The sequence below is a fragment of the Gadus macrocephalus genome, chromosome 4, assembly GCF_031168955.1.
Source record: "Gadus macrocephalus chromosome 4, ASM3116895v1".
NCBI classification, from domain to species: Eukaryota; Metazoa; Chordata; class Actinopteri; order Gadiformes; family Gadidae; genus Gadus; species Gadus macrocephalus.
The window spans coordinates 8,537,303-8,552,781 of record NC_082385.1 but is presented as its reverse complement, the minus strand read 5'-3'; the positions used below and the strand labels follow the sequence as shown (position 1 = coordinate 8,552,781).

Below are 15,479 nucleotides of genomic sequence, written 5' to 3'. Positions count from 1 at the left end.
CGCAGCATGGGAAGTGCCTGCTTCTAACAGGAACTGCATCAGTCGAGACCGGAAATACAACCTCTGTGGCTTAATGGCTTATGGCAATGGTGTTCGAGCAGTGTTTACTGTCGTTTTTCACTAGTTATGTTTACGTTCTTCTCCTTGTGAGAATGCAACCCGTCACGGAGACGGCTAGGAAAATGCACGGGTGGTGCGCGGGATATCTCTTTAATCGAACTCATGGATAATGGTATGTTTAAGACATTATTCACACCTTAAACAACCACAACATTAGTAAGTTACTTGCTGATTTTGGCCTAACGTTGTAGACCAGATAGACAACGGATATGCATCAATAACATGCATCAATTATCAAAGGTACTTACTTGTTTACATGATCAAAACTCAGCGTTATTGCATGTAATCGGTTTCATGCTCCAGTTGCAGCTAGCTTCGCTAAAACTAGCCCTATGACTCCGTAGGTTGAATGAAATCGAAAATGGATCAATCGATGATTTCTCATCAATGGTGACAACATTTACAAAACAGCAGGGCAAAGTGTAACGCTCAAGATAATTCAGCTACGGCTACCTTCCAAATACTACACTAGAAGGGCATCCCTCAAAGACAACATCATTTAAGTTGACAATTCCAAAAGAGGTTTGAGTTATTCAGCCTGAATTGTTCTAACAGGCTATATTGAGTAAACTCTACCCTTATTTCACAGCGATTTACAGAAAACATAATTTTTTGTGTCTTTTGGTTGCAGAACCAAGTTCAGCTTTAAATTGTATTCGGCTTTGTTTACAGTATACACAGGACTGCGAAAACAGGTTTTGTCTTGTTTCATGTTTCATCCAAATGTCCAACTTGCTTCTAATCTGCATTTTTCCATATCGACCTAACAATTATAATAAATGGATGCACGATTTCCGTTAATAATTAGATCGATAATCAATCTCGTGCTCTTTGGAATGTTGTTGTATGTTTCAGGCTCTATCTGCCCGTCTTGTGAATTAATTTGTCCATGCTGGAAATTACCTTTGCTTCATGTTACGTAATGATTGTCATCAGTAATACTAATTTGTTCGTTCACCATTTCATCATTTTCTGATTAATGACCCTCTTCACGATTCTTTAATGTTCTCCCTTAACTCAACCAAAACAGACAAGAAGACACGCCCTACCATGGAATCAAGACTATAATCCAGAAGAGGAGAAGAAAAGGACTTTCTCTCCCTCTTTCCCGTATCCGTTATAAAGTAAAAGGGCACTGCAATCCAACAGAATTTGCATTGCACGAAGAAGGATTACGAAACAAACTGTCAAAGGATAAGAGCCTTAAAAATCAGCTTTTTAACTTTAACTAAGTCAAAGATGGCTTTCTTGGACAACCCAGCCATTATTTTAGCCCACATCCGGCAGTCTCACGTGACCAGCGATGATACGGGCATGTGTGAGATGGTGTTGATTGACCAGGATGTGGACCTGGAGAAGTGCCAGCTGGCCTTTGTGCCGGGCAGCAGCTGTGGGTCAGCAGGTTCAGGTCCCCTGATCGATGGCAGCAACAGCTTGGGTGAGAACCATGGCTGCGACCTCTCGCAATCGATGGACATCACCTCAAGCTGGGACTTTGGCATCCGCAGACGCTCCAACACAGGTAGGCTAGGCAACGCCCCATTGTGGTTTCATATGGATGTGGGGAATGCAGCTTTTCTTACCCGGTGGGCCGTCCGGCATTTGTGTGTGTGTTTGTGTGATTGTGAGGAGGGTGCGGTGCCAGAGAGCAAGAGCATGCTTTGCTGCTTGTGTTTTTTTTTGGTCTGTTTATTTCGGGGCTGATGTACAAAATCTGGGCCACAGGGTTATATGGAAGAAAAAATAATTTGTTTGGTGCTGGCGAGTGTGTTGCAACGGGGTTGTTTGCTGTTGCAAAAAAAAGGACAATCATCTTGTAAAGCCCTCCTCCGATTTCATTGATGTTCATTATGGAAAATCGCAGCTGCAGTCAATTTTAATACTGCAGTCATGGATTCACTTTTAAATTACGTTTTTCCTTTTGAACATGGTTATAAGTTAGCACTGCTTCATTCATCCCTAATCACAAGCATTGCTACAACGCCATTGTCAATCATTGAACTGACATATATATGTTGTACTCAATCTAAATTATACTGAATAACCAAGTCCTATGAAAATATCAAAGCACAAGGCACTTTTTTAATCCCTGGTTGTCATGGCATTGCATGATGTTATCAAATTTAAACTGAGAGTGGGAACCGTTTGATGGACGGCTTATATATCATACTTAACTGCAGTTCAGTGAATTCAATTTGGGAAAGAAGTCGCACTAGCTCGAGATCATGTTATGAATTGCAATTTAATGGCGCTCCAAGGAGGACGTTTAAAAAAATCCAGAGAAGAAGATGAAATGATTACTTGGTTTGTTGCTTGTGTGCGTGTGCGCGCTTGCCTGCGTGTGTGTGACTGCAATGCTGATGTGGGCCCTGCTCAAGGTCTATTTTTAAATGGCAGCACCTGGATCCAGTTAATGTCTGGGGGACGGAAGGTTACTCCTCTGCATTTAAAAATGAAAGCACAATGTATGCAACGAGAAAAAGCAGCAATACATGCATGGTTGAGCCAAGCATTTACTGGTGTTAAAGATTACCCCTCACAATAAATGTATAGTATGTCACTGTTTTAGCCAGTATTATTCCTTTAAGCTCTCTAAATTAAACGGCACTGTGCCGTGTACACAAAAAAGTAGGCTTGAAATGTGTCATTGAAATACACATGCTCTCTTTGACTGAAGCTAGTTTTACTTTAATTCTGGAATTCGGTGAATCTCTGAATAGATCATTGATATATGAGGTGTAATCTCATCAAGCTATCTACATACCAATCAAAAACACACGTTCAAATGTACTTTAATGAAGTGTATAATGTCTCGTATATGTATTCCAATGCTCCATTCTTAGGTGATCTTCAGTCTGTTTTTAATTGTCGGTTTGCAACACCCCCGGTTGTGTGGTCCGATGTTTGTTTGTTTGGTTGGGTGCCGTAATCAACATGAAATCAAACGGTACATGATGATCAATCAGTAACGTTCAATCACACTGTGTGTGATGGGCTGCAAGGCGAAGGCTTCAATGAAGGAAAAGTAAAGTAGGTATGAGAATGGGCTGAAACGACGTGTGTGTGTGTGGTGGTTGGTGACATGGAGCCACACAGGGAAGCAAAGGGAAGAAGATCTCCTTTTGGCTCCATCCAGATCAGTTCAATCGATTGTTTTGGGGGGATAGCTGGTGTCTCTGGTCATGGCTGTGGTTTTGGTTTTGGGTGAAACAAGAAACAAGTTGAACATGCGTTTGAGTGTTATTTCCCCGAGCCTTCATCTAAAATCGGCTGTTTTATCAGGATTCCTGCGTGACAGACGCCAGAAACCTGGGGTGGCTGGTAAGATATGAACAGGGCAAAGCCTTGGTGGCCATGTTTCCTGATCCCCTTCGATGCAATATGCCCCATGCTATTGTTCTAATTCTTGTTTAGGAAAGAATGGATTGATGACTTTGGATTGTTCTGTGCCTGTGCTGAAAAATAATGGCGCTCATATTAATGGTTTCCATCGACTGCATCTAACTCTTATTTCATTCGAAAGAACGGTGACTTATTCAAAAGATGTGAATGTATGGAGACGATTTTCGCAAAGAATCTTATTTGGATGATATTTAACATTTCACAATACAGGTCGCAAAAATGTGCTGCGCTCGTCCAATGTTTAAGGACAATACTTATGCAAGGTTTTCTTTCTTAATTTTTCAGCTCAAAGACTTGAAAGACTAAGAAAAGAGCGACAAAACCAAATCAAATGCAAAACTGTTCAGTGGAAGGAGAGGCCATCATCGTCATCGCAATCAGGTAGTGTAACCGACACTTTGTTTTTGGTTTGACTTGGTTTTAGCCTACCCCTTCTTCATTACCTTATGCTTCTGTGAAACACACAAAAAAAGATTATGTTTGGTCCACATGCTCACATTGTTCTTTGTGTAGCTGCAGTAATATTTTATACAAATGTCTTAATAATTAAGTATTTTTTATAACTCAGGGTAGATGTATTAAATTATTCACAAAATATCAAAAGATGAAACGTGTGTGTATAATTGGGTCCATTAAGTATGAACTGTTATATACACTTGCATTCACGTAAGTAAGATGGTGTTTCATGATAATTTGGATTAAATATACTGTAGTGATTACACACTCAATGTAGTGGTGACTAAGAATACATGCTGGGCATTGCAAGGAAAATTCAAATAAATGTAAATGATTAGTGGTATTTAATGTACATACGGCTGAATAATAAGTGTATGCTGGTCAATTAAATATACCTATTATTATATTTATATCATTAGGCCTAAAAGGACAATTACCTGGAACCTGGGCTTTAGTTGCTCATCAACTGTACTTTATATCATGATATCGGAAAAAACGTTATTGTTTTTCTTCCAAGGGTAAAAATCCTAAAATCATTACATGTATTCATAAATTCAACAAAATGTGCCGTCATCCTCATTAGCAGGCTTTTACTTCCAACTGGGACGGGAAACAAGAACGAAGGGGTTTTAAACCTAAAGCCTAGATCCACCGATATGTCAAGGAATGTGTTTGTGAGGTGGGTTTATGTGTGTTTGTGCCAACGTGATGTCCTTCTATGTGTCGCTGTAGTGGAAGACATGAGCTCTCTGTTTGAGAAGCGGGACCTGAGGAACAGAGAGCAAATGACCGGCTCCAAGTCCACGCTGTCCCTGCGTCTGGAACAGTGTCCCCAGCAGCTCAACAACCCCTTCAACGAGTACTCCAAGTTCGACGGCAAGGTGAGGCGTCTGTGTGGGACAATAATCCTCTGCATGATTCATGAGTGGATAGTTTTAATGCGTGTGATTGATTCATTTATATTCTAAATTGAAGGGCTTTGGAAAGGTATTGGTTTCTAACAACTCAAGTTTCCAGTAATCTCATCTCAACTTTATTAAGATAATGTAATAATGTAATAATAACGTTTTAAGATTTGGTTAAGATTTTCCCGGATGACTTGAATCCTGCGTAGTCCAGTGGTCTGAAACAAGGTATATTTGTGATTGTGTTTCAACGCTTTGTGAATGCAGTAAAAATAGGATGGATACAGGAAGTGCACAGGATGTTAAGATACATAGTGCCAGGTCAACCACCGTGTCTTATGTCAAGTGTTTTAAGCTTTGTGTGTGTGTGTGTGTGTGTGTGTGCGTGTGCGTGTGCGTGTGTGTGCGTGCGTGTGCGTGTGCGTGCGTGCGTGCGTGCGTGCGTGCGCGACTTTGTCCGTCTCCAGGGCCACATCGGTACGACGGCCACCAAGAAGATCGACGTGTACCTTTCCATGCAGATGACCCAGGAGAAGCTCCACCCCATGACGGTGGTCACCATCGCCAACGCCCGCGTGCACGACCTCATCGGCCTGATCTGCTGGCAGTACACCGGAGAGGCCCGCGAGCCCAAGCTCAAGTAAGCGCACCTCCATCCCCGTCCCTTCCTCCATCAGCATCACGTCACGCGCACGTCAGATAAGTAAGGGGGGGGGGGGGGAGTCGGGACTGGGTGTGCTCGTTGGGAATGTAATGAGTGTCGCGGGTGCTAAGAGGATTTGCCGCCACAAAGTGCATTATCTTTTTTTTAACGGTATAATGTCATTAATGGACATGAAATCCTTGTATGCCAGGCATCCTCAACTGTGCAACATAACTAATAACTAAAATGTATATACAGATGAAGTTGGCAACAGAAATAATTATTAATAAGTAATAAAACATATCGATAACAAAAACAGACTTTTATTTAGATATTTATATTTTATATAAATTGTAACTTATTTTATTGCTGACTTCATCTCTTTTATTATTTTTTATTTATCTGTATTAAAGCTCTTTAAAATAATATCACATTTATACTAATAAAACCGACACTTGTATGTTACATTGCCTTTTTACAACCCACATATATCATAGTTATTTGGTCAGTGTTGACTCAAATGAGGGGTTAATTTTCAAAGGACGATGGGCCGTGTGTTTGGGAAGGGTTCTTATGCAGTAGTTTACCTGTGGGGTCTGCCCCTAAGGCCTTGGTTGGTGCTGGGCTGGCCTTGCGTTTGTCAAAACGCTCCCGCAACATTTGTAAAAGTCCATATTTTCATTGCCGATTCTTTTCAATCGCTTGTCTTTTAGACGTGGATGATATGACGTAGATGCATGATGAATGTTTACATGTACACCACAGAATGTACAGTATGCAGGAATGTGTTACATATGTTGCCCAAACAAAGACTGTTTGTTTGGGCAACGTGTATTAGGCCCGCCACACAAACGCTGTTGAGCATGAACCTCATATCCCCATAACTCGTCAGTTTTACTTTCTTTCATAAATCATGCTGTTGGTCAGTCTGTGGGCTTTTACAAATTTTGAACCAATGAAATGTATTAAAAACGTGCTTGTGATCTCGCCTCTCCATTGGATCCTCAAACTGTCAGCTAAACCTCCCAGCTCCACTTCACTCAGAATACTCAGCAGTATAGGGGAGCGTTGTTGGGGGAGACAATCGCTGGCTTGTTTGCAATGCAAGGCTCAATAAAGCACTGGTTGTTTGACTCGGTACAGTGTTTTCTATACTCAAGAAACGCTAGTTTCTTGACGCTAGTCCATCAAGACTTATGTTTTATGTATTTGAGGTCTGAGAGTTGGGACCGGAGATGAGTGCAGGCAAGCCGCTATTGGTTGGAGTGCAGTTTAGTCTGGCACTTAATCTTTTATAACAACAGATTTTGGCGAAAGTTCTTCAACAACAAGAAAAGCTGAGCACACCGGTAGCTATAGCGTACTTTGTAACGTGTATGTTGATAAAAACTTAATGCATTGCATTACATTCTTTTGGCTGACACCTTTTTCCAAAGCTACTTCCAATAAGTGTTTTCAACACCATGAAGATACACCCCAAAAAGTGCAAGAATTAGCAAGATTATGAAATGTATCCGAAATTCAAACAGTTTCAGGTACTACAATATAGTAACATGAGAAAGATAACTATTTTCCATATTATAATTTCTTGCATGGGAAATGATTCGGTCTGAACAGATGTGCGTTCATTCAGCGATGGAATCCTGACCTCAGCCGTTCTGATGTCAGAACAGTGCAATGCTATAACTCCCTCAGTTTGGCCATGTTAAATGAACGTCGCCTAACATTTGAAATGATCATTGCCGAACACACTAAAGCGCCCTCTATGGTCACCCCCCCCCCCCCCCCCCCCCCCCCCGCTGTCCCCAATGTGTAAAACGGTTCCTCTCCCTTGTGTGCTCCCAGTGAGGACGTGACAGCCTACTGCCTGCACATCGCCGAGGACGACGGTGAGGTGGACACGGACTTCCCCCCGCTGGACTCCAACGAGCCCATCCATAAGTTCGGCTTCAGCACCCTGGCGCTGGTGGAGAAGTACTCCTCGCCCGGCCTGGCCTCCAAGCAGTCTCTGTTCGTCAGGATGTGAGTGGCCCTGAGTGACAGTTTGGAACGCAGCCCGGGTCTTCACCTTGCCCAAGTGACCTATAAATGACTAGGAAGTTAAATGACTTGTTGGTAGAGGCTCAGGGGTTAGAGCGGGTTGTCTTGCGACAGTTAGGTTGCCGGTTTCATCCCCGGCTCCTCCTAGCTAAGTGTTCCAGATGAGTTTTGCATGGTTGACACCGCCATCGGTGTGTGACGGAGCTCTGAAAATCACTATTTAAAAGCAGTCCATTCAGAAAAAATCTGTTTGATTACAGCTAGGGGTTAAAAAGCAGGACCCTTATAGTGGGGCATTCAAAGTTCTTGAACATACTGCTTGCTATATTGTGTGTGTGTGTGTGTGTGTGCGTGTGTGTGTTTTAACCGCTTAGAATTCCAGGTCAATCCAGGTAAAGCCCCCATCTTAATATCCCTTTCTGTCCGTCTCTCCCTCCAGAAATGCTGCTCACGGTTTCTCCCTCATCCCGGTGGACAGCCTTAAGGTGACCATGAAAGAGATTCTCCAAAAAGCACTTAAGAAGAGGAAAGGCTCTCAAAAAGGCTCAGGTAAGCGATCCTCGGCTCTCGTCAGAATCAGAATTTCCTTAACCAAGAACCTGACATCTTTTGATGTCAGGTTCTCGGTTAAGGAAATTAATGGACTGCTTTTTTTTCGCCAAAATTCATTCGCACCTGCGATCCCAACCTAAATCCCGTCTTTTTGGTCTGAGTCGTGCTTAGTTTATGTTTTGTTTTTTTCAACAAATGTATGATTCACATACACACTTATCCGGTACGATTGTTGGGGCAGGTCTGAAAAAAGATTAGTCAGGATTCAGAAAAAGTCGAACAATCAACTCGGAGAATACAACAGGGGTTTACTACATGGTATATTTACATTCATCAATCATTATTTACTATTTACCATAATATTCCTATTTCACCAAAGCCTTCAAGGAGATGTTCAAATCAAAATTGTAGTTTGATGTTCTATGTATCTATTGCCTAGCCTATCCTTACCATCGAAGTATTTCAACAGACGGGGTATTAAATCCAGATGGCCATCTCAAATGTGAGGTTGTCAATAGTGTGTTTGGTTCCCATCCCCAGGATGATAAGGCCATCATAGCTAGTGGTGCTGAGCAAGATGGTGTTATTTGCTCAGCTTAATCCCCCTACCTATCAGGAGTATTTAGTCACATATTCTAAATCAGGCTGGTGTCGTCCCGATACCAACATCAAACTTCCTACTAGAGTGCTTATTATTTGAACTTTAAAATGTATAGTTATAGTTAACATATGTAACGCAAAACGTCTCCTCGAACCATAAAGGCGATGAAACGGCAACAAACAGTAACGGGCCGTAAAGTAATCAGGATGCCTAACGTCGTCAAATTCTAATACTGTACTGAAAAATAAAAAAAAACGAATTTTTACTGAAATTGAGTGCAGCGAGTGATCCGGGCCACAGCGGACGCCCGCGGTGAGTGCTGATGGTGGTGCTTGTTGGTCCCTCAGGACCCATGTACCGCCTGGAGAGGCAGACGGAGCCCAACGAGGCCGTGGACCTGGAGTGCACCCTGGAGAGCCAGAACACCCTGGAGTTCTGCCTGGTCCGCGAGAACAGTGAGTGCACGTGTAGAACCTTGTATACGTCTTCAATCATAGTCAATGTATAGGACTTACTTACCAATGTACTAAATGTATAGTATCTCCCATTGTAGTACACGTAGAGTACCCCCCCAACGTAGTACATGTATAGTATCCCCCCCAATGTAGTACATGAATAGTTCCTCCCAATGTAATACATGTATTGTACCTGTAATCATACTACATGTATAGTACCTCTCATCGTAGTAAATGTATGGTACCTCCCATCATACTACATGTATAGTACCTCCCATCATAGTAAATGTATGGTACCTTCCATCATAGTGCATGTATAGTACCCCCAATCATAGTACATGTAGAGTACTTCCCAACGTAGTACATGTATAGTACCTCCCAATGAAGTACATGTATAGTTCCTCCAAACATAGTACATGTATAGTTCCTCCAAACATAGTACATGTATAGTTCCTCCAAACATAGTACATGTATAGTTCCTCCAAATATAGTACATGTATAGTACCTCCAAACATAGTACATGTATAGTTCCTCCAAATATAGTACATGTATAGTACCTCCAAACATAGTACATGTATAGTTCCTCCAAACATAGTACATGTATAGTTCCTCCAAATATAGTACATGTATAGTACCTCCAAACATAGTACATGTATAGTTCCTCCAAACATAGTACATGTATAGTTCCTCCAAACATAGTACATGTATAGTTCCTCCAAACATAGTACATGTATAGTTCCTCCAAACATAGTACATGTATAGTTCCTCCAAACATAGTACATGTATAGTACCTCCCGAAAACTGTAATTGTGTTTATTCACCACTATTTAGATTGTCTGTGATAAAGTACTTTTACTTTTGTAACACAATGTGTGTTTCGTGAATTGGTCTTAAAGACTCCCGATTTAGTAAATCCTGCATACTTATTGGGTCTGCGAGTGAGTTGTGTGTTGTTCTTTAACAAGGGTTACTATTTGCAATATCTCTGGGCCCGTTCCCAGTTTAGGGGTGTCCCGTTTCCGGGGAACAGAGCCAGCTCTGGTGCACTGCCATCAGCATTCATGGCAGACTTTCAAAAACGTCAGCCTCCTAGATTTAACGCTGCCGGGGAGAGATAGGGCGAGAGAGAGAGCGAGGCGCGGGGATCCAGCTGGATAAGATACGAAGCCGCTCTCATAAGAGGCTCATAAAGTAGGCTGTGGACGGGCAGTGGAGTATGAAGGAGCTGTTGCATAACGTGTGGGGCGCTGGGTGCCGGTGGCGCGTAGGCTCGCGCGGGGAGGAGAGTTCGGAGGAGGACCCGCCCATCGACATCACCACGGTGCAGGACATGCTGAGCAGCCACCACTACAAGTCCTTCAAGATCAGCATGATCCACAAGCTGCGCTTCACCACCGACGTCCAGCTAGGTACCCCCCCCCCCCCCCCCCACCGTCGCTCACACGCTGCCCTGCCGCTCTATGTCCCGCCTTTTATTCAATGTTTTCATTATTATTTTAGAAGCATAATCATAGCAAATGACCGTGCAGTTATTAAAGAAAAGGCGTGGTTTCAATTATACGAACGCGGCGTAAAGGATTTGCATCAATGGCTAACAGTCATGTTGAAAGAGATTCTAATTATATTGTGAGAACACAGAATTAATCTAATTAATACAAGTATGTTTTTATCATTAAGGACAATATGTAAGGAGGCTCCCTCTGTAGTTTAAACACATTATCACGTTATGGATTGTGTGTCCTGGGGCAGCCACGCCCCAGAAGCCTTTTCAGAAAAGATGAGTCAGGGGGGTTTGGTTCTACTTTAAAACTAAACAGGTCAAGTATGTTTATTTATATTTTTATTATTATCTTTTTAAATCTCTTCCAATCCCCCTCTCCTCCATCCACACACGCACACGCACACACACACACACACACACACACACACACACACACACACACACACACACACACACACACATATACATATATTCTGGCAGGCATTTCCGGGGAGAAGGTGGAGATCGACCCGGTCACCAATCAGAAGGCCAGCACCAAGTTCTGGATCCGCCAGAAGCCCATCTCCATCGACTCGGACCACCTGTGTGCCTGTGACTTGGTGGAGGAGCGCAGCCCCAGTGAGTACCCAACCATCCCACCCACACAAGCTACTGACGCGGCATTATGTAAACCAGAGGCAAGTACCAGGGTTCTTATGGGACTATAAGAACCCAGGGCCCAATAAAGGGGATTATAACAGTTATCAGTGTCTGTAACAGTGTCTTATGCTACCTTTTGGCCTCGATCTGACTGTATTATTGGGTTCATTGATTTAAGTTTTCTATAATCGGTTCTGGTGTTTATGCATTATTCCTGGACCCCGGGAAGACTAGCTGACTCTGCATTCTCCACGAACGAGGATCCTTTAACGAACAGAGAAACGATGCCTCTGTGCAAGTACATACTGTATATAGACGGGACTATTGTTATCCTTGTCCTGCAAAACAAGTGGGATTCATTTTTAAGTATATAGCATTTTTTTGAGCCGGTAAAGATTCCAGCCGGATGACCTATTCTCTCCGTCTCGCAGGTCACGCCATTTTTAAGCTCACCTACCTCAGCAACCACGACTACAAGCCCCTCTACTTTGAATCTGATGCTGCTACCGTCAACGAGATTGTGCTGAAGGTTAGTCAAAACCACAGTAAAAAATAAGCTTTTCCTCTGGATTTGGGTTTGTTGACTACGCCCTGCAGCCGTACCACAGACCACAGCTTGTGTACTCCCAACACATGAGGCTAGTGTTGGGGGCTGGGAAGAGGGATCGCTACTATGAGTGTGTGACAATTAGAGCCGTCAAAGAATGAGCCTCATCAAGGTTCGCTTTAGGTCGACACCTTTTTGCCTTCGAGAATATCCTGGGTCTCCCGCTTTTTAATTTCTTTGGGACAAAACTGTTATTAAATATGGATTCAAACGTTAATCCCAGAGAGTTCACCTGAATGGCATGCACTTATCCGTGAGTTGAGTGGACTGGGTCAAAGATAATCCGCTTACTTGGAGTATAAGCAGGATGCTGCCGCAGATGAATTGACTCGTCAGTGATGAGGATGTGAGTGCTCAGTGTTGAGAATTAGTTGGGCTACTTCTTAGCTGGGTTGTTGCTTATTGTAAAAAAACAACAAAAAACACTTAGATGCTCCTCTCCTTCCAAGTCTATAAAAAAAAAAAACAGTTTACTCGAGTACTCTATAAAAAATGCTTTAGGTTCCACTTGAGAGTTGTAATGAGCAGAAGAGAGCAAGATTTGAAGATCTGCTCCCTCCCTATGTTTCTCTGACGTTGAGGGTTCCATTCATGCACCTCTGATTGACAGGCAAGATAGATTCCCTGAACCAATCGAGAAAGAAATGCCGGGAAAAATTCGCCGGGAACATTCTAAAATCTTAATTGTCTCATAAAGAGGCTGCCGCAGTCCACTCAGATTAGATATTCTCATAGCACAGTTCACTTACTAATAGCTGACGGCTATGGCCTTTTTCAAGAAATTACACTCCCAATTATACACTTTCATCTAACCTACTGCACCTTTTAACATCTTGTCTTGCTAATGCATGTAAAGAAACCAGCCACCAGCCACCCTGACCCTGCAGGGACGTGACCTACATCTCTTGTCAATGGTTGAGTTTACTGGAGCCCATATAGGGTCTACTCCGATTACTATGATTAGAGTGTTGAATCTGCTGGTGAGCCAAAAGGTCACAGACCACATGTATCTGGCCTGGGACCAGCTGCTCTGTCTAATAAACACCCGACAGCATGCTGAGCTTTAGAAAACCGCCACACTCCTAATAAGCTCATGGAAAAAAAACGTCAAAGGGGTGATACCAAACATTGGAGCCAGCTTTAGCAAAATATGCACAGTAGTGCTTTGTCATAAAATGAATGAAACGACAGTTGAACCACAAAAACAGATTTGTATCTTCACACTCTGAAAAAGCCAGCTTGTTTTATCATCAATTATTGATATTAGGGTCCCCCTTAATGTGAATTTTTTACGACATCATCCCTTTAAAAAACACTAGCCAAAGACCGATGACGCGTCGCATAGGAAACGACGCATCGCATTGACAAAGCCCTCGACCTCTGACCCTCTGACCCCTAGGTGAACTACATCCTGGAGTCCCGGGCCAGTACCTCGAGGGCCGACTACTTTGCCCAGAAGCAGCGCAAGCTGAGCCGCCGCACCAGCTTCAGCTTCCAGAAGGACAAGAAGGCCGGCCAATAGAAATGACTCGCGGGAGCGTGGCTGATTTTTAATCCTCTCGTGGGGGTACTAAGGGCGTGTGTACGGACGTGGCCTGACGCATGGTCGTCACACACACACGCGCACGTGCACGCACACGCACGAGGACCGCAGAGGAACGGGCCAAAGACAAAGCGTCATAATGGAGGAGGGAGTCCAGTTCTTGAAAGGCTGGACGGACTGAAGGACAGTGAGGGACGGGACGGGACGGGGGGGTTGCCTCTGCCTTGAGGGGGAGCTGCTGTACCAGCGACCCCATCAGCCTCGGTCGCAGACGGGTGATCTCGACTCGCAAAAAAACAAAAACCTTTTGCTGCAACTTTTCAATCGTTTATTTCTTTGGTTTCTTTTAGTTTCATTTGTTCCAACATGGTTGAAAACGGGGAACCCATTGTCCTGTTCTGCTTGTGTCGAGCTGAATGGCTGATGGTCAATTATGTCTGCTGTGTCTGTCCCTTTTCCTAAAAAGTTTGTTAATTAGCCGCTTCTTAATTTAAGTATATTTTAATTAAGTTTAAATGACTCGGTCGTGTGTAACGAAGGATGGAGGAACACGACCCTAAATTTAGTTGCTGCATTTCTGCTTCTGTCCCACTTTAGATCAAGGTGTAAATTCTGTCAGACTTTGTACAATGACAATGTAACATGAATAACATTGTATTTTGCTTTTACATTGAGATTCTGCTGTCATGGTTTGAAATGATAGCGAAAACCAAACCATACTACTTTGCCAATTGCAATTCCATGCCAGTAAAGGTCACATTGTAATTTTACTCTTCCATCAATCTGTCATTTTTTCACCTGCTTAGCCTATCATTCTCTCGCTCGCGCGCACACACACTCACACTCACACACACACACACAAAGGAGTCAACTTGTACAGCATAGTTTTTGGGATGAGAATGATGTGCACATTATAGCCATTGAGGTGCCTTGTAGATAGATCAATGTTGGGTTGACATTTGAGCAAAGTTCCTCATAACCCAAGGGCAGGGGAACAGTGTTTCCCGAGCGGTACCCAAACTGGCAAGCTGGAGTTTAACTTTTCACCATGCAGCTGGATGAACACTTGTGATTTCATAAGCAGATAGGTTTTGAAATCGCTTGTAACGGATCGTCTCCACCGGAGCCTTCAGCATCCTGACTAATGAGTGTTGAACTTGTTCTTTGGAAAAGCTGTCACAGGAATTCATGGAAGGTGCGTAGAAAATCGTCGAGCTTCAATTGTTGAAACGCAGTTTCGACAATTTAGTTTTTAAAACGCATATTACTAAAACATGGAAATTGAATCACTTATTTTGTGTTTGTTTATTGATGTGTTTGAGATCGGGTGTCCAGTCTGCTGATTGGCTAAGCTCTCCCCTCCACTAGGATCAGTTTAAAAGTTATTAACAGAAAGAAAGCTAAATCAAAGGGATTATTTATTTTATATGAAATATATCCTCACACAGCGTAGATAACGCAACAGAACCCTCTGGCGCGACCTTGCGGTTGTTTGTACTACGTCGTATGTACGAATGTTTACTTGACAGATACATGTCCAGTACAAAAAATAAACTAAAAAAAGATTAAGAATTAAAATAAATAAATAAGATAAATATATATAATGGCTATATTCGCAATGGTAAATATAAAAATACCACCATCATGTAGTATCTCCCCCCGGCTTTGATTTGGTGATCCTTTGAATTTTTAATCTTATGTAGTATGTGCAATGAATGTGTGTGTCATGGTGCCTTGAGAATACAACGGAGCATGTCCTCTTCTGCCCCAGATTCTGGCGACCCGGCACCATGACCCATATTCTATTCACAGTGCAAACTGTGGAACACATCCGCTTATTGTCGGGTTCACAGACCACTCGCGGTCCATGTCCCCATCGCTGTCTCCTGTGATCAGGGCACTAATGCCTTGCACTCAGCTTGTTTCTCTTTGAGCATACTGTAAGCTATCCACAATGGCTCCAATGCAGAGCCTTGGGTCCTCAGAACATTGTTGGTTGGCTGGCCAAAAGGCTT

General features: G+C 42.9%; 1 protein-coding gene across 1 annotated transcript; it reads left to right on the top strand.

The window, feature by feature from the left end:
• The first annotated feature begins 35 nt into the window (after positions 1-35).
• Positions 36-14,234, top strand: mapkap1 (MAPK associated protein 1). The gene is made up of 12 exons (XM_060049960.1): positions 36-232; positions 1,151-1,642; positions 3,808-3,903; positions 4,711-4,859; positions 5,351-5,523; positions 7,372-7,548; positions 8,006-8,115; positions 9,067-9,174; positions 10,443-10,583; positions 11,156-11,293; positions 11,746-11,843; positions 13,321-14,234. The coding sequence occupies exons 2-12, from the start codon at positions 1,360-1,362 to the stop codon at positions 13,441-13,443; spliced, it is 1,596 nt and encodes a 531-aa protein (XP_059905943.1). The 5' UTR covers positions 36-232; positions 1,151-1,359; the 3' UTR covers positions 13,444-14,234.
• Positions 14,235-15,479: the final 1,245 nt, after the last annotated feature.

Coding starts and splice junctions, on each gene's coding strand:
- mapkap1 (XM_060049960.1), top strand. CDS start 1,360: ATGGCTTTCTTGGACAACCCAGCCATTATTTTAGCCCACATCCGGCAG. Junction 8,116..9,066: donor AGGCTCTCAAAAAGGCTCAG/GTAAGCGATCCT, acceptor TTGGTCCCTCAG/GACCCATGTACCGCCTGGAG. Junction 10,584..11,155: donor CACCACCGACGTCCAGCTAG/GTACCCCCCCCC, acceptor ATATTCTGGCAG/GCATTTCCGGGGAGAAGGTG.